At 36.4% G+C, this 27,467-nt stretch overlaps 1 protein-coding gene across 9 annotated transcripts in view; it reads left to right on the forward strand.

The window, feature by feature from the left end:
- Window positions 1-27,467, forward strand: part of SOX6 (SRY-box transcription factor 6) — a 381,585-nt gene that overhangs the window by 162,711 nt on the left and 191,407 nt on the right. For all 9 annotated transcript variants that reach the window (XM_086614165.1, XM_086614168.1, XM_086614161.1 and 6 more), the window contains one exon: window positions 1,082-1,292. In XM_086614165.1, coding sequence (XP_086470291.1) covers window positions 1,082-1,292 — 211 coding nt within the window. The remainder of the gene's footprint in view (window positions 1-1,081; window positions 1,293-27,467) is intronic.

Genomic DNA, 27,467 nt, shown 5'->3' on the forward strand with positions numbered 1-27,467 from the left:
CTTTTGTATATTTGAAGCATTATAGCCTTCATTCTTTATGAAAAGGATTTAATTTAAAGGCCCGTGAATGAGCATGGGTAGACACACACCATAAGCTTTGTTTATCTATGAAGTAGATTCCTTGCTCCTCGGTCATTATTGGCCTAACTCTTTTTCTAGTTTTAAAGTTATTTTGTTTTCCATTAGCTGAGTATCTATCTAGGAATAATTTGTCCTTGCCTGTATTTTCTCTCTCAGTTCTACATTTATTGCCCTTACTTAAGGAACTAAAGAAAACTGTAAAAGTTTAATGAATTCATTGGAAAAAAAATTTGAAGTGACTTGTTTCTGACAAGGAAAATCTTTGATGAAGACTATCTCAGGCATGAAGTGTGATCATAGAATCATAGAATGGTTAGGGCTGGAAGGGACCTTCAAAGGTCATCTAGTCCAACCCCCCTGCAAGGAACAGGGATATCTCCAACTAGATCAGGTTGCTCAGGGCCTCGTCCAACCTGGCCTTGAACGTCTCCAGGGATGGAACATCTACCACCTCTCTGGGCAACCTGTTCCAGTGTTCTACGACTCTCATGGTAAAAAATTTTTTCCTAATATCCAATCTGAATCTACCTCCCTCTATTTTAAAACCATTATCCCCTGTCCTATCACAACAGGCCCTCCTGAACAGCCTCTCCCCATCTTTCTTGTAGGCCCCTTGAGGTATTGGAAGACTGCTATAAGGTCACCCCGGAGCCTTCTCTTCTCCAGGCTGAACAGCCCCAACTCTTTCAGCCTGTCCTCATAGGAAAGGTGCTCCAGCCCTCTTATCATCTTCGTGGCCCTCCTAAGAAGATGATAAGAAGCATTGTTAGAAGATGATTGTTAGAAGCACGGAGAGGACTGGGCTTAAGGAAAAAAGAGCCCCTATCAAGCACTGAAACTGAGAAATTCAAATCATAATGCTTACTTTAGAAACTGGAGGATATGTGTAGGCTCGTTAGTATTACAGACTAATAAATAATGCTTTCAACTTTTACCTGTTTGAGATCCTTCTGAGATAAGAGAATAGCCTATATTTTCACATTGTATTGTTTCTTTGCAGGAGTCAGAGAGTAATAAGTTATGTTCCCTATTTACCTTCCGAAATACCTCTACCTCACCAAACAAGCCCGACGAAGGAGGTCGTGACCGCAGTGAGCTAATGACCAGTGTTAATTTTGGAACGCCAGAACGCCGCAAAGGAAGCCTTGCAGATGTGGTGGACACACTGAAACAGAAGAAACTAGAAGAAATGACCAGGACTGAGCAAGAGGGTATGTACTGGATAAGACTGATATAGTTTCCACACCCCCAAACCCTACATTTTTTATGGCATAAAGAATGTGTTGGGTATCAAGAGCCAGAAAATTGCATAATTGGCAAAGGCTAGGATAAAGTTGTTCACAAGTTACCATGGCAATGGTAGTTTGAGATCCATTAGGGATTTTAGACAAATATGCCAGTTTTTTAAAACTTTCTAAATTGTGTTGGTTGTCTGTGAGTCAAAGCAAGAATGTTGGTTTAGGTGAAAACTCAACTCTTACTTGGAAGGTTATGATGAATTCTTGACTGGTTGTAGAGTTGTGAGAGATATTCTTCAGCGGGATTTGGTCTTTTTCCTTTAAAAGATAAATGTTTATTTTAAACAATAGGAATGAATAAAACATGAACTGGTCTGTTTTGCCTTAGAAATTCTCATCTTTCATCACCTTAATGACCCAGCATCCATGGCTAGAAGAATGGGAAACAGTTTTAAACGTAAAGAGTACCTAGTTTTGACATATATATCTAGAATTGTGGCTGAAGAAATCATTTTTTTTTACAATCTTCTCTGATATTGTTGCAAGTGTTAAAAGAGAGAAAGAAATGAGGACAAATTTTTAAGCTGTAAGGCAGTTTATGTATTCAGTCCTTATTCAGATATTTTCATTGACTTTGCTAAGATTTTGGCCTTGATAGGAACTAAACAGAGTTGGAGAATGAGTTTGTTAGTATATGTGTGCGCATGGTCAGGGACCATTAAGAAAATCTCTCCCCATGTCAAGTAGAAAGAAGTTGTGGTTACTTCTGCAACAATACCTTCTAGTCTGTGATCTCATACATGAGTTTGAACCAGGGAAGATGTGAAAGCAGGAGGCTCTGAAATAGACGTACAAGCGTGGAGGCATCTGTATGGATTCTGTTACTTATTTTACCAGTGTTGTTTCGTGGTGTTAAAAATGACCCAGAAAGAATATTTGTAACGTGGTAGAAGCACAAGATGGTAGAACTTTGTCATCCCTTTTTTATTTGAAATATGAATGAGTTCAGATGATTTTACCTCCTCAGTTTTGTGGTATGGTCACACAGTGCACTTCAAACAGTGCGCTTTAGGATGCCTTGGCTTCATGTAGCAGTGTAGATTTCCATTGAAATTGATGCTGATACAATAATATGTTTAAATATGGGATAAAATCACGTAGGGATGGAAGCAGGCTTTCAGATTTCTTGGCATAATTGTTAAATGCCAGCACATAGATAGGTGTCCTTTCTGAAGCTGGCGAAACATCTCTGAAGAGAGAATGTCCCAGATTCTTTACTACCATCTGTCTGTTTTCAGCTGTAAAGATCACTCTTTTAAAAATTGCTTTCTTAGATTTGGTGGTTAGAGTAGGAAAACTATTTTAAATGTTGCTTTGGCAAAGTTGTTTTTTACAGTCAGTAACAGTCGTTCGACACTCCATGCTAATCAAAGGTCTTGGCTCATACTTCGCTGCAGGAGTATACAAGTTGCTGTTGATTATAGTGACACTGCAGCTAAGCCTTTTCCAGGAGTATACTGAATGGTGTGCTAATAAAAATGTGCATCAAAAGTTTAAACGTGGTATATTTCTGTAAGGATTCAAGCATTTCATAGCTTATTTTTGTATGAATTCTCAAGAATTTTCTGCACATTCTCTGTATGAGTATACACCAGTTGATTCGAGAGATATGTGCACGGCAGAGAGATCCCTCTCACTGAGTCTGAGCCTTCCATGCTGTATGTTCTTACCAGCTGTGAAATAAAGGTAATTTCTGATCTATAAAATAATCTTGCCTTTTATGGACCACATTATGCAGGAAAACTATTCTAAACTCTGCCTGTAAGTTCAAAGGTAATTGACTGTATCTTCATGTTAAGTTCTTTTCAATTCATCCAGCACTTTCTGTAGAAAAAAAGTCACTTTCATTTTACATAAAATAATTAATAAACATCAGACTAGTACCATACAAACTAACATGGAAGAATCACTAAAAGAAAGACTGGAAATTCTTCAGGATGTTACACTTAGGAAGTTTGATGGTTTTAAACTGTGTAGACTGGGAATACCAAAATTCTTATGAGAGATTTGAATACCTATTTTAGTATTCAGAGATTTTAGATTCGGAGAAGTAAACTCTCCATACTTGTTTGATTGGAATAAAATAACATTTTGAAAATAATTAGTATTTTAAGACTCTGATCTTTGTTGTGACTGTGGGTGCTGCAACTGGCTCAGTGCAGAGTCAGTTGGAGAGAGGTCTGAGATTATGCAAATGTTTTGCCATTTTATAGTCTCTTTTAAACAACCTAATTAATAGCCTAATCACACATGTACCATACAGGATGCTCTTTAACATCTATCCCTTAAAACAGGTTTCTATGGAGTTCTTTTCTTGAAACAGTATGCAGCCAATGCTGCTGAGGAGCCCTTTGTGCGATAAATCCTGACCTGTCACAAAATTGCTTACCCAAATTGTAAAACACCTGCTGATTTTTTTATCAAATAGATGGCATAATATAATTGCTTTAATGAACGTAATGAGAAAAAGACATGTATTTCTCCTGTACACTACTGTGTAAAATCTGTGGGGCTTGAAGTCTCGCCTTACTCCTTTGAATAAATTAATAGTACATGTTATCATCTTTTATAGGGAGGAGCTCCACGAGTGGGAATTGGGCTAACATACAGTCATATGTTCAGTTAATTGTAGAGTTAGAAGTGGAATAAAGAACCCAAGAATTCCAGTCATCTGCTCTAACCCCCATGCGAGTACAGCAACAAGTATCTTTTCATGTTATTATAGTAGCTTTCTGGTCCATCTGGATCTGAATTTGTGTAATATGAGTTGCTAGTGTCAAATACTTAAACATTTTGTGGTATACCTTCAGATATTAGGTGTCTGTTATGGTTGTATATCCGTTGTACCTCATGACATTGGAAAAGAAACATATACTGAAAGACTTTGTCGTGTCTAAATAGATATATTTAATCAGAGGCCTTTGGCTTCTGAAAATAAGTTGTCTAATGAGAATTTCATCTGAGCAGCTGTGACTGAGGAGGTCAACAGGCATTGCCTAAGAGAATATGGCCCAGCTGGTTAAATCTGGTTGTTGTAGTGATTTAAATGGTCAAGTGCTGCTTGTAATCCAGGACCGTCTGTTTGTAAAGGACAGAGTGAGTGCTTCAGCATAATGTACAGCTGTTTTAATCTCTCTTTAATAGTAGTGCTTCAGCCAGTGTCATGTCTTGTGTATAATACTGGGAACATGAGCACCTCATACAGGACTGAATATACCTTAGGTATGTTTTTAGCATTATTTGTACTTTGAACAAAGATTATCGACATCACAGGATAAACAACGTTTTTTATCTTCATGGTCCAGTATTTGCATACTTTGTACATTAAGACATTCCCATGTCTTAATTTGTAATGATTTGGAAATAAGAAAATTGATGAGAAAATTGTAAATTGGGGGGGGGGGGGGGGGGGGGAAGAGAATGCTACAAATAGTTAGAGTTAATTTGAGTATGTAAAGACTTTGCTGACATGTGTTCTCATAAGACAGAAGAGGTCAGAAATGAACAGGTGTCTAATTTAATCAACAACTCTAGACTCTAGGGCCTCTTGGATGACTTCAATATATTCATCTTCTGAGTTTTTGTACGAGCAGAAGGATTGTTTTACTGGCTTTTTTCTTTGGAAGTATCCCCCAGTACAATCAAATATTAAATCTCTTTGCAGCTCAAATGAAGAGTTTATGTTAGACAGTATGGTCAGACTGCTTCTTTCCCTTTCTATCCCCCTTCAGTAAAAGACCTTTCATTCAGAATATTACTTATATTACTTTTGTGAGACAGATTTACATGGCCTGGGTTGCATGAATTCTAGGCCGAGAATTGGCTTCCAGACAACTATCCTACTGTACTTCAACATAAGCCTCTATGAGCAATAATTAGTAGTACACATCTTGTCTGTAGCTAGGAGAGCAGATTTTCCCCTTTCAGATCTGGAATGCTAGGTTGGCAGGTCAGCTGGCACTTCTGAGCTGGAAACTGGGCATGTCATTTCTGCTAAGTGCTAAGCCCTCATTACTCAGGGTCTGGATTCCTAATTCACTTTTGACCTTGATTCTGAGCGATGTATACAGTATCGTTTTTCAACCAAGCTCAGTTCAGAATTCTAGCACAAGCTTTTTATAAACTGCTTCCCATTCTTGTTTCCTCCTTGAAGACCATAGTTGAGCATTCAGAGATCAAAGATTTTTACATATGCATGTTGGAATAATGAACATCTATATAAAGAGTAGTATATTCATAAATTTCCATCTATTCTCTGTCATGTGCACCTGTTTGTACTCTCTCTCGATGGGCGGATATATGTAACTCGTAGTGATATATAATACGTCTAAAGATATCTAAATTAAAAATTAAGGTTTCACATGTATTATTCATTTTATATGCAAGAGGGAAAATCTTACTACACTACTCGATAGTGGTGTTTTTTCTGATTTTTGTGTTTTGCTATTTTTTTTCCTCCAGCTTCATTAGGTAATGATAATTGAAGGCTTTCTTTTATATTGACTTACAATAGATTAACACTTCCCCCATAAAATTTTCTGTCATGCTAGTAGTGCAGTATACTAAAGTATTGCACACACAAATATGAACATATTTCTTGTTGGCTTCACTGGGAAATAAACTTAAACTTTCACGTACTGTGTTTTATAACTGGATACTGGTAAACTGTTTCAGTCATAATTTTATGCAGATTTTTTTGTTGTTGAGGTTTTTTGGGGTTGTTTTTTTGTTGCTGTCGGGTTGGGTTCTTTTTTTTTTTTTTTAATGGAATCTATGTGTTCTATATAATAGTAAATGAATGGAGAGTTTCAGTTTTGTGTTCTTTGTTTTAAGCCTGCCACAGCTGAGAACAGACAGAGTTCAGGCATATGCACTTGCTTTCTGCTATAGTTTTAAACACAAGCTTTGAGGACATTACATGCCAGGAGTTCTCTTTGGTGGATCAGGTCTAGAAGTGAACTGCTGACCATATGTGGTCAATGAATATTTCTGAATGTTTTTCAGAAGTTTTCCTGAGATTTAATTCAAGTTAGTGTCTTGAGGTGTGCTCTATACCCACACTTTTCAGTGATGAAGGCGTGATCCCTGGTCGTCCTAATACCCTTCCCGTTTATACATCCCTGTTCTTTATTCTTCGTTTTTCTTGATGGCTACAGATATTTTGTTCTGTTTCAAAGCTTTAAAAACGTTAATGGGATTTGGTGTTAGGATTATCCAAACTAATTGTTAAAAATGAATTAATACTACTGTTCTATTTTTTGTGATACCTGTGGAAATTGTAAATGGTAACTGCGGTTCCTCTCAGCTAGAAACAAGCCCTTTGGATGTGAAAACCCCTATCTTTTAAAAAATCCTTTTGTCATCTTTTGAAAAACCTTGCCACATCTGCTAGATACCACCCTCATCATGTTTCCCTTTTCTTCTTAAACATCATTTTTGGTAAACACATTCAGAATCAGTTATGTATATGGTTAATTTAATATATATATTTTATTTGCTTTTTATTAGAAGACATATATGGTAGCATCTAGACTAAGGAATTTTTCTGCTAAGCTCCAAATATGTTTCCAAAATAAAAAACACAAAAGCCAAAAAATCCACACAATAAATAGATGACTCATTTCAAGTAGAGGAGAGATATGAGGCACATTTTCCTAAACTGCTGTTTTCTTGAATTAGTTACCTCTTGATCATATAATTAAATGCAACTCACTGTCTTTTTTTCATCCAATGATCTTGATAAAATCACATTGGTCACTCCTTTTTCTTGAAATTTATGTTGTTGTTTTAGAAAAATATATTCTTCTATTTAAAGAAGTTTTATAGATAATAAAATTTCTAATAATTCGCTTGTTGAAGTGTACAGTGAATTCCAATGTGTTAATGCGTTAAATTAAAGTAATTTAGGACTTCTTAGGAACATTACTACAAAGAAAGTGGTTTCTAGGGTTATTTTCCCGGTAACTAAAAGACGATGCAGCATAGTTTTCTTTCTATCTGATGTATTTGATTTTTCTATCAAAAATTCATTCTTTTTTGATGCAGAAATATCTTTGATGAACTTGTTTTAATGACATTTAGTATGCAACGTATGTTTAGATAAATATTTCTTTTGCAAAGGCAGACCCAGCTTGTGTAACCATATTGTATCTGGTCATTAATATTTTGTCTTACAGTTTTATTTATCCTTCTAGATATATGAGAATTTATGCATTTTTTATTATTTACAGATTTATATTCTTTAAGTCTTTCAGAGTACTGTTTTGTGATTAAATGCTATCTCACAATTTTTATTTAAGAAACTGGCACATGTTGTCATCTTTCCACCTTATCTTTGCATTTATTATCAGACTGTCTACACTGCAGACTTTCTCCTTACGATGATGTGTGTGGTAGCATTTGAGCATCTAGTCATTCCTCACAGGTTCTGTGTGGATTACAGTATAGTAATTCTTCATCATTTTTCAGTATGTCTCATGCTACGTTTTAAAGTTTCCTTTCGGTTTTCTTTGTTCTGAAATTCGTTCACGGCACAGAAAGGGGGAACAGTACAGGCTTTTACATAGGTATCATGAAGAATAAGATCTGTATCTTTTTCGCTAAAAGGTTTTCATGGCCCATCAGTTCTTAGGTCTGATTCAGGATTATCAAGAACGTGGCGAGTGTGACGGTAGCATTTTTCATAACAGGATTTGCTGGAATTCGAACCACAACAGCCACGTGAGGACTTGTCAGGCAGAAATACACCTTGGTTGCTATCAGGCAGTTACCTAGATGTAGGATCCATGGCATTTTATGGAGCTTCTACTTTTCTGGAGGTTCGATTTCCCGAAGCAGCAGGTTGTTTTTTTGTTGAAGCTTTGTACCTCTGCACCTCTACAGAATCGTTACTTTTGCTAATAAACAGAGTAGATCATAGCTTGAATCCTGATGTGGGGAGAGTCTGAAATTCAGGTCTGAGTTCTGAAGATTGGAATGTCCCTTCTAGCTCTCATAACTCTTTAAATTATTTTTGGGTAGATGTTTACTTTCACCACTTTGAGATACTCACATTACATTGATGAAATGTCTTTATTCAGCCCTGAATACTTGAGATGAGTAAAATCCTTTTCACTAGAACAAATGGGTTTTCAGCCTTTCCTCATTCCCTCTGAATTTGAACTGTAAACAGGGACAGATAAAACTGAACAGGCCGAAATCTTCCCAATGCCAGCACCTACTGACCATTCCTGTCAGTTCCTCCTCAGTGACTATGTTTTCCAAATCTTACCTTCAGGGATCATCTCATATTTTTCTTTAATTCCACTGTACTTCTAAATTCTGACATTGTCCACTGCTGGATACAATTTAGTTTAATTTAATTTTTATTGTGTGAAAAATTGTCCTCGCGCTTCCATTTGATATAGTTTTCTGCACTATGCTCCTCTAAATTTTTGTCTCCTTTTTAGATATGGTATGAGATCTGCTGTCTTTACACTATTTGTATGTTGTTAGTATTATGAAAGCATTATGAAAAAAGCATATATATAAAGCCAGCTTTTTCCTTAAGGCAGTAAGAAATGCAAGTTCAGTATGAATGGGTGCAACTGACATTGGGCTCTGTGGTGAAGAATGTGAGTGTGTAAATAGCTGTAAAAATATGGAGACTTGCTTCAGTTGCATGATCTTGGCAGTAGAAAAACAAATTCAAACTTCATTGATTTCTGATGTTCTGTGACATAGACAATGCTGTGATCAGATCGTGCTTTCAAATGGGAATTGAAATACACTTTGTAGTCATCAGGTTAATAGTGGGGACCAGGCTGCAACACTTCCCTTCCTAAAATTGCTAACGGAAATTTAAAAATGTGAGGGAAAGATATCGAATGTGGCCGATCTTGTACTCCATTGTATTTTCCAAATTCTGTAGGGTGAATGACCTCAGATTTCTTTGGCGATGAACTTTAGTTTTGGTTGGTCTTATTTGCTTTGCTATTCCTGCTGGTTTGCAACAGGGCCTAAAAGTGCTTTAAGTGCTTGTGACTGGGGTAATGAATGAAAATACCTTTCCAGCACTGAGAGTATTGCATTAGACTGAATAGTCACCTTACTTGTAAAAGCACTATTAGAGAGGGGCAGCTGTAAGTAAGGATAACGATTTGTGTCCAGTGCTTATTTACTGAAAATTGTAAATGTATTATTTATTGAGAGCTCTCCAGACAGTGCTTGTCAGAATAAAAATGTCAACTCTAAGCAAAATGTTATAATACATAATAAAAATGCTAGGTACGCACTTTAGAGATACAGCTAATTAGATCTGCCTTTCTTAAAGAAATGACAGTAAAAATGCTCAGCAGCATATACATTTTAAATGCTGATATATTCCTTATTTTTCTATACAGTATTTGGTTTGGATACCTTATCATTACTTAAAAATTATTTTGACAACTTTATTTGGTTGCCACAAGAGAGACAGGCATTCGCTGCCTGGCTGCAGGAGGCAGCTACACGCTCAGGCTGTCTTGCTCATCTAACAGAGAGAGCAGCTACTCTCACCTCGGTGTTTTAGTCTCAAACTCCAAGATGCCACTTCTTTCGTGAGGGAAACCTGCCTCCAGTGGAAACAACAAACAATTATTAAGATTAGTCTTCAGCCGTGCTAAATAACCCCAAACAAATATTATGTTAAGGAGACAAAATCCATTCAACATCAGTGTTACTTTTGTGTACTATTGAACACAAGTAAGAATTAGGGGGAAAAAAAGTAGTTCAATTTTTCCAGTTAAAATACTACTTTATTTAAGTATTTTTTAGACATTTTTATTTTCCCTGAAATTTGTAATGGGATGAATTTTAGCCTAAAAAATTTGAAAATCTTCTAGAGTGTTTTATAATGTGAGAGAGGAAATTGGATTTTGAATTTATCCTTTTTACAAAGAACTGTTCAGTTCAGCATCATAAGTTTTAAGATGTCATCACTAAAAGCAACTTTCATCTTTCAAGTATATCAGCCAATGAGTGAATGAGCCTTATTGTGTTTATTTCAGTGACAATCTATCAGTGTTCTCCTGCTGTTGGTTTCGTAGAGCTGGAGAATGACAGAGTGGCTGAGGTGGGAAGGCACCGTTTGTGATCATCCAGTCAAACCCCACCACTCAGAGCAGGATCACCTAGAACAGGTTGCTCAGGGCGATGTCCCATCGGTTATTTAGTATCTCAAAGGATGAAAAGTCCACAACCTATTCAAGTGTTTGCTCAGCCTTAGAATAAGAAAGGTTTTTCTTACGTTTCAAGGGAATTTCCTGTGTTTCCATTTGTGCCCTTTGCCTCTGGGCCTGTCACTGGGCACCACTGAGAAGAGTATGGGTCTGTCTTCTTTACTCCTGCCATCAGATATTTATTTATTATCCCCTGAAGCCTGCAATTTTCTAGGCTAAACACTCATGGCTCTCAGCCCTTCTTCATACAAGAGGTGCTCCAATCGGTTGTCTTGTGGCCAATTGCCAGAGTCTCTCCAGTATGTCCATGTCTGTCTTGTACTGGGGACCCAGGACTGGCCACAGCACCCTAGGTGTGGTCTCAAATACGGTTTATTTTAAGGCCACTAGTTCTGCAATGTAGGACTGGTCTGATACCTTTAAAGCCAAGAAGGGCTTTATCCTGAACTTCAACAGTAGTGTTCTCAAGCCCGATCTGAGTCCTATTCATCTCTACAATTTGAGATTTAGCTCTGCATGTATGCTCTCACTTCCCAGTGAGTAGCTGGTGAGCACGAAGTGAACATCAGGAACAAAACATGATTCAGTGTTCTGAACTACATGTTTCTGTGCTTCATAAGTGTATTTCGCATTGCAATGGATCTTTCTAATTCCCATTTGCAGCCAGGCTTCTTCCTTATTTACTCATTGGCATGTTGATCTCTCAAATGAAGCAAGAGTTAATGTGTCAAAATCCTCCCTATTCTGTAGTACTTTAATAACATAAAGAGGCGGTGGTGTTTCCGTAGCGTTCACGTCGTGATATTAATGAAAAAAAGAGTGCAATAGCCCTTGTTAACGATAGTGATGAGGGCAAGTTCTGTGCAAGCATCTGCAGATAGCTCCTGTTAGCATTGCTGCGTCCGGACTGGAAGCACTCCTTCTGCTGCAGTCTTGGGTCGGTCTGTAACATGGGCTGCCAATCAGTAAAGCCGTGCCAAAATGTCTTGTTCTACAGCCTAGTATTTTGGAATGTATCTAATAGCTGTTTTCTTTTATTAATCATAGTATATTTTTAGTTTTACTTACATAGGTGCCCAGAGTTCCTGGGCTCAGTGCCCTATGTATGAATGCCTGTTTATTTTCATCTTCCTTTTTGTTAACTGTTTTACTTAATGCTTTACATAACCGTTCGCCGTATTTCAACACGAAGCTGTAATGCACTGCTGCCTGCTCACATTTCTTAAAGAACTTGATGTGACATCACCTTCTACAGTGAATCATGATCTTCACTGAACCTAAAAAAAACCCAACACCTTGAATACTCTTCTGTCTTTTATTTATCCAAAAACGTTGAAGCAGGCAGGCTCTTTCACCAGTCTGGAGGAACTCTGAACAGCCTAGAGAGCATGCAGTAGCACCAAGACCAGTGAGAGCTCTGTAGTGAATTTCTTGTTAGTGTAACATCAACTTAACACCGAATTCTGTTTGCATTTATAGCTATGTTGTATGTGTTAGGTGGTATGCATGAGGGCAGGATTCAGCTCTTTCTACTCCATCTTCAAATTTACCTGCACTTTCAATGTTTAAACCAGCTCTCGTTCTCAGGGTAGGTCTTAGGAGTCCTTATCGTATCTTAAATATGTAACAAGCAGATTACTTTTAAATATTTACAGTGAAACAAAAACTAACACATTGGGCAGAGGTTTGTTAAAATGTCAGAAGAACTTGCCATAGTGCAAAATAAATATTGAACCAAGTTTATTCCTGAAGTGACTCTATTAATTTCAATGGAATTACTGCAGGAGTAGTTCTGGAAAAAAATCTGTCTAGATTCTGTATCATAATTTTAACATTTTTTAATAGATCTTTGAATAGCTCAGAAGCAATTTTATAGATGTGGCATGCACATGCATCACTAAGGAAAATAAGCTTCCTTTACTTCAGTTTCTGTTTCTTCTGTGGACTGGTTTTGGTTTTAGCTGTTTGAATGCAGTTGTTGCAGCTTTATTAGTAGATTTGGTTGTATCTGCAGTTACACTCGTAATTAAAACTTTAGTTGGAGCATTGGTTCTTCCAAGTTTCAGTGTATCTGTTCTTTCTGTCCTGTACTGGCTAGACAACGTATCATGTCTGTTGCCTTTCTGTGTCTGTGAGACTTACCACCTCAAAAATCAAACCAATTTGTTAACGACCTAACAAGGCAATGTGATAAGCATCTCTGTTCAGTCATTTCCCCCAGCTTTCAATTGTTCCTTAGAGCAAAAGTAGCTAGTGCTATATCAACAAATTATTTGATGACAATAATTTGGCTGATGAGAATAGAAGGAAAAAGCCCCAATCTAATTAGAAAACACTGTATATTAGGTGGCAAAATGTGGCTAATATTTTGCTGTTTATTGTAGAATCGCACTTTGCAACTTTCAGTAGTTAATGATTTTCATGTCCCCCTCTCCCCCTCCACGCACACAAAATCATTAAAAAAAAGGCCAAAAAGAGACTACAGGATTTGAAACACAGTGGCCCTGAAGTGATGGGAAAATGGCCAAGGTGTCACAGCTAATTTCTGACCCTGCTTTATGAGTTCTGCTGTTCCTTATTCCCCTTGTCAGTCTGTGAATCCCTGAGGCTGTACAAACTGGCCTAACATCACTCAACTCCAGTTTTATATCCTCTTTTAATAATGTTGAGTCTATTCTGTCCAACTTTGATTCAGACAACCTGCTTGTCTTGAAAAAGTGATATATTTAATCAGTGGCTCTGTCTCCAGCATAGCTCCCACTGCGTGAGACTAGAGCCAAAGAGTAGTGCAGTGGCCTGTCACTTCTGTTTGAATAGGTAATGTGGAGCCGCTCAGCCGAAGAGACAGGAGCTGGAACTGCTTGTTAGGACACATGATCAAAAGCCACTCTCTGCTTTCTGCCAATCAAGCCTCATGTCGCCTTGTGGGGCAGACATTAAATAGATTTTTCTGCCGTACGCTGTGGGCACTTTGCCAGTTTGACATGTGAACTGTTACAAAAGACACCAGAGTTTCCACTGCTTGCTGCCTGCTTTTAAATATTACCAAGTCCTTGCTGTCCAAAGTAGAATATTTTAAATAATGGATTATGATAAATTTCTGCTACTGTTAGGCACTGTCCTTCCTGCTCCCAACAGTTCAAAGATATTTTTAAAAACGAAACTCTGAAGTTGGATTCTGAAAACAAACAAGCAAATAAAGAACTGTTGAACAGCCCGATGGCACACAGATTAGAACAACATGATTGTTGTCTGAGAACCACAGTGAGCTGTGGCTTTCGCCGGTGCGATTTTGAATATTGTTTCTATTTTTAGTCTTTTTACATTATTTAATTAGATTTTCCTAGTTGAGATCATAGCACTTTTTTATTATTATGTTTATGTGGAGAGATATTAAAATTGGCTTGTTTTGTAAATTAGGTTGAATTTATTTGTTGTGTTTATTGGCTGCCGATGCAAATATAAATGGTTTAAAATGGCTCTGCAGTTGTGTTTAGTTATACTTTCCCTTGGTTTTTGCCTCTTTGTCTATTACCCTTCATAACCACCTCAGCTCTTGTGCCCATGGCAACAACACTCAGTGGTGGAGGCTAACAAAGATGACATTTAGGCTTTGCCTAAGGAATGAATATTCTTTTGTAACTTCCAGGGCCACTGAATTTATGTCATTTTTTAGAGGTCTCCAGTACCTAGATAACTGCTTCTGTTAGTGTACTTGTGGTCATGGTATCCAGATATTTACTGTCTCGTGCTTGCTCTTCCTGGTATATCTTTTTTTTTTTTTTTTTTTTTGAGTAAAACATTTTTACCAAAACATACCATGGCAATCCAGTGGAACTCATTTAAACAGTGAGCTACACATAAACAGCTGCTCCTTCAATAAGCCATTCTTTATAATACCCTTATTACCTTCTAGTGTCTCAAATTCTGATTAGTCAACAGTGCTGATTACTGTGTGGCATTCCACTGCCCATCTTCCTTCTGCTCAGCTGCTCATGTCTTAGCTGTTATGTGATTACAACACAACTTGTGCATTGTTTCTCCAAGTTGTTCTTCGTATTGTATATCTTAAAGAAAAAAACCAACTAAACCCTCTTGAAGAGATGGAAGAATTTATTTTCAGTCACTATGAATGAATTCCCTAAACTTTATGAACTGTTTTTGTACAACTGTGATTTTCACAGTCTGTGTGCTCTGCAACTTTCTAGTAGGATGAGTAAGTTCTTTAGATTTACAAGGGTAACCTATAAACAAATTCCAGTCAAAAGACTTTAGAAAAATGATGGTTAGTTATTGTGAAATTTGTAATATGGCAGAACAGGAGAGACCTAAGACTGTGTTTAAAAAAAAAACAAACCACAAACTCAAAACAAAAACCAAAAAACACACAGAGTTTTGGCCTAGCTTGATTTTCACAAAAATCAGTGGGTTCAAAAGTTGGTAAGAACAGAGCTGCACCATGAGAAAGCAGTTCGGAAAATGTATCCCCAGTAATACATGCGGAGTTTCAGAAAGGTGTGTAGTGGTACAAGGAATGCGCAGAATGACAATGGGAAGAGAAGGAGTTGTATCACTGGTGCTCTGGATCTCTGATTTCTGGTCAAAGCGGCAAACACAGAGGTTTGTTAAGGACATTAAAACTTTGTCGGCCGGTTTATAGGTAAATAGCACAGTAGAGAGGAGAACACCCTTGCTGTGGCTCCGTTTACTCCCTGCAGCTTCCTTTGGTGCAGCCCCTTAGAATCAAGTCCTGATGAGTATGAAACGCTGACACACTCAAAACGCAACCCCATTAAAGGCCTTAAATCTGTCATTGTGCTCTGGAGCCTGCTCTGAAAATAGCAAAGCTCTTTTTGTAAATTAAAATCGGTGTGAATGGGAACAGATGTTGACATGCTTTACTTTATCTGCAGGGATCCCCGTTAGGGGGGGAGAGGGTCAGTGAGGTTAGATGGTAGGAATTACTGCAAATGTGCGAAGGAAAGGGTAGTCTAATATAGACATTGTCTTCGGTTTTATGTGGAGCTGCAATAATATCCGGTGGTTAATTCTGGTTGCTGAGAAGTCTGTATGTAAGGAAAGATGATTGTGTAACACCTTTAATTCCCTGGAGAATGCTGTCCCCTTTTGTATGTGTTTGCAGAGATAAAGGGGAGGAGTGCTCACCCTGTTTTTCAGAGTTGCTCTACTCAGTCAGATCTGGATTCCAAGAGATTCTGAGTGACCTCAATTCCCATTTACTTACGTGTTACCTGAGCTCCCGCAGGACCTCATGGAAGGTGCTTAGCATATCCCAGGCTCAATCTACAAAACATTTGTATTCAGTCTTTCTTTGGGTAGCATTTTTGGTATTTCAGCATTACTTTTTAAGATTTTGGGTGAACTCTCATGTTGCATTAGAGTCATCATCCACTTTTAATAGTTTTTTGAAATAAAAAGTAGTTACATTCTGAAATGTGCAATTTATTAAATAGCTTTACTAGTCAATCTAAATAAATTCTTGTTGAAGATTTTTCCTGATTTTAAAAAAATATATCAAAGGATGAATTTATTTATAAGAACTGTAATAGTTTCCCTCAATTCCTTTTATATTTTAGATTACCTTATAATTTTCTAAATCTACATGAACAATAATGATCAATTTTGCCAGTATTATTCACACCTTTTATTAATTTAGCATAGATGAATAAATGTGAATGTTGTGAAGAGTTGATTGGGAATAGATTTTAAATCTGACAGTTAGATTACAGGGTACCTAAGAAAAAATGGCTCTTTCACTAGGTACCTAGTAATTTAATTCTTGTTTGAAATTATTATAATTTATTACAGTGTGTGGGTCCTAATGAATGTCTACTATTAAATGAAAAGGAGAAATTGAAATTATGAAATTCTTTTAACTTGTATCTTAAAAATCCTCTTAAACAATTCAGTAGAAATTAATAAGCAATGTGCTTTTCTTTCCCGCTTATGTGAATGCAAACAAAAACATTTTTGCTAGTTTATAATGATATTAGATGAATGCTGCTGGAGATTCTTACTTAGAATCAAGATGATATTAAAACAGAATGGAATAATTTTATGTGATGAAAAATATCTAAAATCTGCTATCTTGATTAGACATTTAGACATTAACATATGAGTCCTTCTTCAAGGAAAGCTCAAAATCATTCTCTAGAAGTTTTACCTTTGTTAGAAATGCAGATATGGGTGCGCTGAGAAATTAAAACTTCTCAGCATTTTTTCTACTGAAGGAGTCAGTCATCAGGACATGAGAATACAATAAGCATTATAATTTTACTATCGTTATGTAAAATTATTTTTCCACTTTTCATATTGACTTTGTTTTGAAAAATGAGCAGGAGAATTTGGTAAAAATGGGTAGATATTTCCAAATAAATGTGAAGAATAGGCTATAATGACATCTTAAATAAGTGATGGAACCCAAATTATGGACTATCTTTGTTGAGAAGATGAACACACATTAGAAAATTCTCAGATACAAACTATATCAATTCATACTGCTATAGCTCTCACAAAATTAAACTGCTAATGGGGTTGTTGTACCAGCATAAAATCTGTTTCAAGAATAGAAGGCCTCTAGTTTTGTCTATGACATCCCACAGTGTCTAAAATTATGTGAGCATTATGTAAGCATCTGATGAATAAAAAGAAGTTAGAGGTTTCAGTGGAAATTTTGTTTGTAATTACACTGTTTACAGTTGTGGCCATTGGCGTTCTCTGGTTTCAAACTTTCTCAATTGTTTCTCATCTGCACTGATTTTTTGTAGCTCTTCTACATCGCTTACTGTAGAGGATTTCATTATTGAAATATGAATCAGGATCTTTCTACAAGTCAGAAAAATGTATTTCTAAACTGACCAAGTCAAAAGGGTTGCCTGCCAGTTCTTGTTTATTTTCTTTATGTGGAAAACAATGCAGTTAGCCTCCTTAGTGAAATCAACTTTGTATGAATAATAAAATATTACTTCTGGTTACCTGTTGCTGTCTTGCAGCTGACAGATGGAGTACCAGTTGGATATTCCATTTTAAGGCACCAAGGTAGCATTGTGTGCTTGCATCCTTTGAGATGCATGTGTCTTTTCCTCTGGTAAGAGTGTGTGTGATATTATTCCACTGCATGTTGCCTGATGTGATGCCAGAAAGAAAAAGAAGAAAGAATAGGAAAAAAAAAAGAACAGAACAGAAAATGACAACAGAAAGAAAAGGAAAATAAAAAAGAAAGAAAAAGAAAAAAAAAGAGAAAAGAGACAAGTCTGTTTTGGGGTGTGGGTGTGATTTGTTACTTCAATCGTTTTTGTGTTTTCATCAAATAGACATTTCTGAGTTCAGGTGGACATAGCTGAAGCCCGAATATTAAAAAGTAACCTGGATTTGGGACTGATATTTTTTTAGTGTTTTTTTTTTATATATTCATTATCCAAAATAAAAAGCACCCAAAATCACTATATTTGAAAATGCCGTTAGGCACAGAACAGAACTGGTTATGTTAACCCTTTGCGCTCTTTCTCACGGCATACAATTGTGGTGTAAAATCTGATTGCGTATGAACTTTGCTATCTAGGTGACAGAATCTGTTTCAAGCTACTAGTAGAAAATTGGAGACTGAACAGAATTTGTTCTTTTCAAACTTCTAAAAATACTTGGGCCTTTCTCATGAGTTAGGAATTTTTATATATTTACTGTTCTTCACTATAACTGATTCCAACAACTGCCCTGTTACAGTAAAAAAATAGAAGCATGCTAAAACATGAGCTGAAATATCCTTAAGAGCTAACATTCAAACTATAAATACGAATTAATGCTAGTGTCAATTTTTTTTCTCATTTTCCGAGTTTCTTAGGCATATTCTAGCTATGCATGTTGTTTATTGAAATTTATTTTCGGTAAAACATGTGAGTACTATGAAATTAAATTATCTATTTTATTAAACTGGTGGTTTTGGTTCTTATTTGAACCTTGAATGTGGAAATCTGAATGAGATGAGATTAAAAGGTTTAAATAGCTTTAAAATTATATTTACATTAGTGCAATCTGTCAGTTTTAATACTAATCTGCTTTTTTAATTGAGATTGTATTATAAAAAAAACATCCAGAGTAGGTTAAAATAGTCCCAAATATTTGCACTACGAAGCTTGTTTGTTCATTTCTTCGTCAGTCAGAGTTCTCAAGGAAAACTTCAGTTCAGATGTTAGCTAGACTTCTTAGAAATGACCTTGTGGGGTAGAGAAGCATGGCACAGTGGCACTTTCCAGCTGTACACATGGTATCCGTCGGGGTACAATCATGCTCAGTCCCAGCACCGCAGGCTTGGACATATGTTGAGTTTTATTTCTTTCTTCTGACATTAATCCTATTCACCAGCTGTTCTGCCAGCTGCCATTCTTCAGCTTGGAGATTACATTTTGGGGGATACCAACAATCGCCTAGTTGACCAGTGTTCTCCCCACTTACTTTAAAAACGATTGGAGTTCTGGGTTACCATTACTCAGTCTTTTTTACTGCCTATGTCCTTAACTGTCTTTGAATTCTAGACTTGATTTATGATCACTTTGAATACACTGCAGAAAAACCCTCAAAAGAGCTCTGATTTCCACCATACTGGTAAATCTGTGCTCACAGAAAAAAAAAAAAAAAGGTTTGCAGTTAACATTCTGAAAGCTGTAATTAATGTTACATGCACTATTATGTAAACAGCATTAATTAGTGACAAATTCTTCTGATAAAAATCATGTTTTAGTCAAAAGAATGTCTTAATTTTTCATTTTTACATGGGTCTATTTTAAGAAGTTGCATTTTTGTAAGAAACAGTTTCACTAATCTAGTTTGAACAGACTATTAAATCTCTGTTACACTCATAACATATACTAATAAGTCGTATAGATTTCTCAGTTCATATTCCAGATGATCTGTCCATAAGCAGGATGTTAAACATCTGTAGTTTAAGCCTTCTGGGACTAACAAATGCATTAATGCTGGAAAGAAATGTGGCCTGAACAATAAGGTTACAGACCATGTGGTAAAGAAACAACCCCGATATCATCAACTCAGCACATACGGTGCACTGTGCCTGAGTTGTAATACAGCAATAAAAGAACAATGACAGTCTTAAACTGTATCCATTTATAGCATAAATTTATCACATTCATATCAGTAAAGACAGAGAATCCCATATTCAACTTAATTATTTCATGTGGCAATTTAAATATCTTTGTTGCACATCCTTCACAATTGAGCAAAATTGGCTATTAGCTGGATAAGGTTAAAATAAACTATTATAGTAAATATTTATTACAGGAATATTCAATTAATACCACATATTCTGCGTTTCTTTGCACAGCCAGTGATTACATTCAGATCATGTAAAGCAGACGTCGGAATCATCCAACTCTGATCGCACTTTAAGGAAACAGTAGCTACATTAATAAAACCCACCCACCTTGATTCCTTTTCCCTGTTCTCTTTTGCAGACTTCACACAATGTTCATTTAATACAGTTATGGAATTAAAGTATCAATACTTAACACAGATGAGATATTTTTAAAATAGGAATTACTCTCGACTTCCATCCCAGTCACGAAAAGTTTTGGGGAGATAAGTGGGGGGGAATCCTAAGAAATATTCCAAATGAGATGATGTTCCAGGCTCACCAGTAGTGAACCCCCTTTACTAAATATGGCCATTCTATTTATAGAAATACTCATATTTTCATTGGTGGCCAAAGCACTGCTTATAGGAAAACCTACAGGTGACTAATAGGAGTTGCTCACTAAGTGGAATAATGAATAGTATTAGGTGTCAATTAAATCAAGCTTCCCCGAGGTGCAGGTGCTCCACAATGTACTGACACATTTCAAGTAGCAGCGCCACTTCACCCATGCATATGAACAAGCACATTTGCATATTAAAAAGCTGAAAATTATTTAACTGAAGCAAAAGTCTTTTAGAGATGATGGAGGTTATTAAAACTGTTGACAAGAAAGAAGGTAATTGCCTGAAAATGAGAGATGACATTCTGCTATACACAGGGAACGTTGTTTTTGTTGTATTGTGCAGCAGTGCCTGGGTGTATAACCTATTACATTGAGATTGCTCCTATGCAATTAGACCCTTTTTGTCCTCACTTCAATAAGGCTATGATTATGAAGGATTGAAGAACACTTGGCATATTGAATGTCTGTTGTTTTTATAACTTCGTCAGAAATGACAAAACACGTTTTGTGTCCTGTTTTTTCTTTGTAGGCTTATTGATTCTGTGATTATAATATTCATAAAAGACAATGTGTTCATGGTTGAACACTCTGTCATTTATACAGGTTTTATTTATTTTATTTTTGAGCATAGTACTTGTTTGAATGCCAAGGTGTTAGTCAGAAAGACGGGCATATAGAAAGTAAAACATGAATAGGTGAGAAATATAGCACTCTAATAATGCCAAATATTTCTTTTAAAAGTGAAATAAAAAGCTCATTTATTTCAGAAGTATCTGCTCAGAAATACGCACCAACTTACAGTGAATTTACTTTTTATCTCTCAGCAGTGATTGTTTTCCTATGTGTTTTCTTTGTCCTGTCTTTCCTAGTGATAGTCTAAAGATACTGGTTGAATTGCACCTTGCAAGTGGCAGGAAAAATTGCTTCTTTGTCAGCCACGAGTGAGAAACTTCATGTAGCTCACATACTATTCTACAAAGTAGAAAACAATGGAGCTTTGTTTCATGTAGCTCTCTAAGATCAAGGTGCCTGGCAGGCAATACCATTTAATGCTTACCACCTAAATGGTCATTTGTGGTGGGATTTGCAAAACTGCCTAAGAGATTTGGATGCCCAGTTCCCATTAAAGTTAATGAGAATTGGCGGCATCCAAATTCCCTTTGCAGCTTTGAAAATGTCAACCAGCCTTTCAGTGTTTGTGATCATGCTGTATGTTAAGAGAGTGTTTCCTACAATCTCTGTTTTTGTTAGGATTTCCATTATGTTCCAGGAGTTGGCTCAGAATCTGGAGAGAAGCACAGTGATTGCAGTGACTTGCTTTGAGTTTGGGCAAAGATGTTAACCTTTCTGCTTCAGATACCTTGTCTGTAAATTGGAGACCCTAGCCGTTACTTGGTTTTGCACTATGCTTTGGTATCTTTCGAATTAATGTATTTATATGAAAAAGTATTAATACTTATTAATAAGAAGGTTTTGTTTCACTATTAGTGTCCTGGTCTGTTGAGGTATGTGAGACATGCAAGACCCTCGTCTGTCTAAAACATTTTTTAAATGCATTAAACCACAGAACATTGTAATGATATAAATTATTTATGATATAATTGATGTACTCAAACACATAATGAGTCATGAGGATAGATGATCCAAACTCGAGTAAAAGTATGTCATCTATTAGTATTAAGTATCTTCTCAAGAATGCCTGATTTCTTTCAAGTTGTGGCTTTTTCATATGTGATTGCATTTTAATCTTTTGTCAGCCACTGCGTGCCATATACTTTTAACTGACCCTTTCATGAAACCATTTTTTTGCTTTGATCTCTGAGACACTGAAATTATCTGGTTTCTTAATATTATGTTGGCCAAAATTTGAAAAAGTAAAATTTACAATTTATGGGACCAATCTTGCAGTTCTTGCTTACATAATACACTGTTATGCCCCAAATGTAATAAATTGTTGTATTAAAGATGTTAGTTGGACTTCCTGTTGTTCTGAGATACCCCCACTGGACCAGATTTTTGAACGGCCCTAGTGTTCAACAGCTCTTATTTAGTCACATAAAAAAACATTTCATTTATTAAAACTCTCAGTGCTGAGAATAGTGAGAACACTTCAGAGAAATCGTGCACATCTTTTGAGAGCTTGAGAGAGAGTTGAACTTTCTGGAAAATCTAACTACTTGATTCTTGGTGCAAATGCATGAGAAAAATGGAAGCTCAGCAGCTGTCACATAGTTCTATTCTAGTGTGATGTTTGGTGTGATATATGGTGTGTATGTGTATATTTCTACAGTTATACAGGGAATATTTGTTATTTCTTTGTCTTAGCATCTAGTATTCTTTTCAATTAAAGAAAATACAAAATCAGAGAAACACTGATCTTTTTGTTCCAAGGGAGTGCACCACTTAGTAGCTGTGGAGAACATCTACGGCTTGATAAAATAGGCTGTGACTTCAAGCACAGTAGCTCACATATCGAAATATAATATACTGTGGGAAGGTTGCTTAGCCAGGAGAAAGGACAGATGACTGTTATGGGCCAAGAAATACCATTTGATAGGTCTTGTGTAGAAACCATTATGGAAGTCTCTTTAAACTAAAAATAATCTTATAGATTTTAGTAGAAAATAAATCAGTTTGCAACCTATTGAAAGTTAATGTTTCTAAAATAAATCTTGTTTTAACCAACAAACATTTGGCTTCAACCAAAAGACAATCAGAGAATGTTCTAAAAGCCATTAGTGAAGTTGAGCATATGTTTCTGCTTTATCGGTTGCTGACATTAAGTATACTGATTTACTGGTTTGAAACTGGTAGTTGGGCCACTAGGATTCATTTATTTTGTATTAAGAATTAAGTTTAAATTTTCTGATGCACTTTTAAATTTTGGAAAGTTTTGTCTCTTTTTTTTTTTTTATTTTGCAGAGAGTGTAAGGAATACTTTTAATACAGGATCTTTCTTTTACAAAACTGGGCAATCTCCTGGGCTCTGAGGCATGGAAAGGATGGCAGTGGTAGCTGTTCTTTTGCGGGACTGTCAGTTGGCAGGCAAGTAGGGAAAGAAAAATTACATTAAACTCGAGTCTGCTGAACCACCAATCTTGCAACCACTCTGAAATCAGAACCATGTTCATTTTGAAATAAGTGACTGCATGGTGCTTGGTGAACTTTGCAGACTTTGCTGCTGATTATTATGCAGTTACCTGCAGTTAGTGAGGACGGGACTCATGGGCTCCAGAGATCCCTGCCTTACTGGTGCTCCTAATATATGAGGTGGCCACTGACTTTTCTGACAACTCCTTAGTAGCTTTCATTGTGTCTCAAACTTCCAAGACAGGAGGTACGGTGTAGGCTTTGTGAGCTGTGGTGGAAAGACCTGTGAAAGGGCTATCTGAGCTATGATGAGCAAGGGTTAAGGTCCCCCAAAGAAATAGCTGACTCCCCCAGGGAGGCTCTGAATTCTAAAAACATATTTGCAGCTGATGGCTCCCGTATTGCTTCGTCTGAAAGCTATTATATAACAGCCTTTTCTTCTGATGGAAGGGATATTTAGCTCATAGTGTCTTGACTCTGTAGTTGTGTATACTGTGAACATACTTTTAAGTGACCCAAATGATCAGTTGTGGTTACTGACTTTGGAATGCCTAACTTGAAACATACTGGGACTCATTTTTGAGATATGTTCAGCAGTTATAACTTCAACTTCCAAAACTCCTGGGCCCACCAGCTTTGAAAATGAGATGTAATTGGATTCAAGCACTGTACCTAAAACTTCTGGCCATTTTTTAAATACTGCAATTGTGTATGTGTCTGTATCTAGCTATAAGCACACAGATGTATAAAGAAGTTTCATAAGCATTCGATGTACATAAAATACATGGGTTCTATGTATTATTCCAATTCATCTGGGCAGTAAAACCCAGCTGTCATGAAACAACACTTTTCCTCTTTCAAATGACAGTTATGAAATGGCAGACTAGTCATTCTTTCAAAGACCCAGACCTCGGTTATTGAGATGCTCTGAAGCATCTGTTGATTTTGCTGTGCCTCTATTATGCCAGTCTGAAGGTGCTGCTGGTAAAGCCTTCTGGAAAACCTTCCATTTTAACAGGGATAAAATTCTCTTTATTAGCATGAAAAAAGAGAAATACTTATAATTTGAACTGGATAAAAGCTTCTCCAATTCTTACTAAGTGTTTCTGGAATCACAGTTGGCTAAACTCTTCCTTTCTTTTCAAATATTTGGAGGTGCTATCTTGTCTGCTAACAGCAAATCTGATAAATAAAAATCTATATGTATTTCGGTGAAAATTACACTTTATTCATGCAGACAGGATTTTTTTCCCCCTTTATTTGATTTTTTCTTTAATCTATCTTAAGAATGGAATGGTTGAGAGCTCTTTTACCATTTTTTTTCATAGGGATAATACCAAGAGTTTCATTGAGAGAAAAGCTTACATCTCAGTGGAATACAGACACCCAAACTATTGTTTAGCTATCTAATTCCCAATTACACAAATGGCAATTAGGCACTTAAATCGTATTTAGATATCTGAATAACTTCAGGGATTTGAGCTAATAGATCTTTATGTCTGACACATTTCTTATGTGGAAAGGAGAATTAGGGAGGGCGGTATGAAAGCAATAGTACAATGTCTGATGAATTGATTCCTAGGTGATTTGCCTGGCTGACTCTACACAGCACTTGCAAGCATCTCAATGAAATGTTTAGGAAATTAGCCTCTGTACCACTTTTCAAATTTTGAAATTTTGGAGATTGACCTGACACATTTGATTTTTGCAAAAATTAAGTTAAAAGGAGAACCAACTCTTTTGTGCAGGCCAGATTCTTATTTGTTGTGAATCAGAAAAGATTTTCAACATCATTTATTTTTGCACCTTATTTCACTGTATGGCTAAAAACAATACAATTTTTGCATGACATCTGTTGGCAAATCTGACCTCTGCTGAATAAAGCCCATTTAAGTTTGTCTGAATAACTGTTTGAAGAAATTACCAGGTCCAGATTCTACTTTTTTTTTTTTTTTCATCTGTAAATTGCACAAAAGCTAAGAAGGGACTTGATGAACAAGATCTCTTGGCTACTTTTGGGCAATGATAATAACTGAAACAAAATTCTGAGCCCTACTTGGAATAATTAATTATTACGTTTTCCAGGCAAGAGTGTTTGGGACAGCTCTTTTCTGTCACATGTAATCATTTAATACTCATTATGAAATTATGGTCAGGATGAGCTTAATAACTTTGCATTGTTATGTTTTCGATTCAGTTATCTCTATTACATGGTGTTATTTTTCAAGTCCATTTTTTTAGAATTGTGGTTTGCCAAATTTTCCTGTTTATGAACTATTCAGAGATAATTGAAATTGCCTGTTTCTCACATGTATCCTATTCATGCCATCTGCTACCTGAAATTTAGTTTGGATACTTGCCATGCAGTTGTAAAGTGTTTTCAGTTTTATTTATTTCTTGTTGACCATATGTTGTACTTATATTTGTGTGTATTCCGTATCATATATATATATAAAAAGAAAGCATTCATTTATCTTGATTTACCCAGTTTGCAGCAGATATTATTGTCACGTCTCAAGCCCAAAATTAATTTCATTCAGATTTAGTGAAATTTGGTCTTCATTCGCGTCAAAAATCAAGAGTTACTGCATGTGGTGTAGTTTTGAAAAAATTAATAATATCAAGTAAACTTTGAAAACATGTAACAGTTAAGAGTGTAATGGGAAAAAAGATCCTATCGTGCTTAAAGCTGTTTGTATTACCATTTTGCAAAAGAATTAAATTCTTCAGAACTTGTATGAGATACAAAGATTATCTTTCTATCTGAGAAGCTGAGTCATGAAAGGATTGAGAGATTGATTTTTTTTTTTCCCCCACTGCTGTTTTGAAAAACAGCATGTTTTGCAGGAATGTGATGCTCAGATTTTTCTATATTCCAGATTTATTCTGATGAGATGGACCAGCTAGACTAGCCTGTGTGACCATCCAGGAGTAGGCAGAGCAGTTTGTGAAGCTTCTTCATGCTTGCATGGTAGTTTTATAGTACTCAGAGACTTTTTTTAAGATAGTCTGAGAATTGTTAGATTTTCCTTAACACTAGTTTGAACAACACCACTGCGTGAATATAGGTGTGCAGCATAGCTGAGAGTTGATTTGTTATGATATTTATCTTCCTTTGTGCAGTGAAATGGTATAATTTACTCTTGGCTGTATCACTCAGGAGTAATGCTTTCTCTATTTGCTCTTGGAAATAAATTTTGTAGCAGGTCAGCCATCATATATCTTTCAAATTGTTTCAGAAATGTATGTTTGTATATGTCTGTACATATAATATGCATTCTGTCTGTATCAAGGGCTGATAAAAATGACTAATAGCAGTATGGAGTGCACAAGGCCTTTACCAGCACAATCATTATTGTTGCACTTGCATGCTGACTGTCTGCTCCTTCTCCTTTAAAGTTCCTGGGGAAAATTATTGGAGGGGGGGGGTTGGAGAGGAGTCAGGGCTTCACTTCTGTATCTAGGCATGTATAAAGATCTGGCTGGTTAGGGGGAAGCATTAGGCTCCATCCACAGCCTTACCTGCTGAAGCAAAGCTGCTCTGAAGGTCTTGCTGGGTTCACGTGGCTGCATTGCTGCCTCAAGGAGCAATGGCATGTGTTTCACTCAATGTTTCTGAACAATGAACTGTCACATTTTTCCAGAGAGAATGCAAAAGAGTTAGTGGAAGCAGAGAGGTAAAGCTTATTACTCTACCTCATTCTCCAAAGTACTCATGGCTCTTGTATACGTATACTCTGCAAATAAGCTTCTGAAGCCCTGTGCAAAGCACTATTTAATTCCTTGAAAGCTGTTTAATTTTCCATGAAAGTCCTTAACGTCATTTCTGAGAAGAGAATGAGCCTGTCTGAGCAGAATGCATCTTTCAAGAGGTACAGGAGAAACAAGGAAATGGAGAAGAGTATGTGTTAACATAAAGACTAGATGATTCTAGGTAAAGCAGAAAAGAAACAGAAGAAGCCAAAAAAGAGAAGAGAAACATCAAGGAAGGAGAAATTTTTCCTAATCAAGTCTAGAGTGCAAGAAATGAGTATTTGCAGAACACTGTTTGTCCCGCAGATTGTTTCACC

This window comes from Tauraco erythrolophus, chromosome 6 (genome assembly GCF_009769465.1).
Source record: "Tauraco erythrolophus isolate bTauEry1 chromosome 6, bTauEry1.pri, whole genome shotgun sequence".
In the NCBI taxonomy this organism is placed as follows: domain Eukaryota; kingdom Metazoa; phylum Chordata; class Aves; order Musophagiformes; family Musophagidae; genus Tauraco; species Tauraco erythrolophus.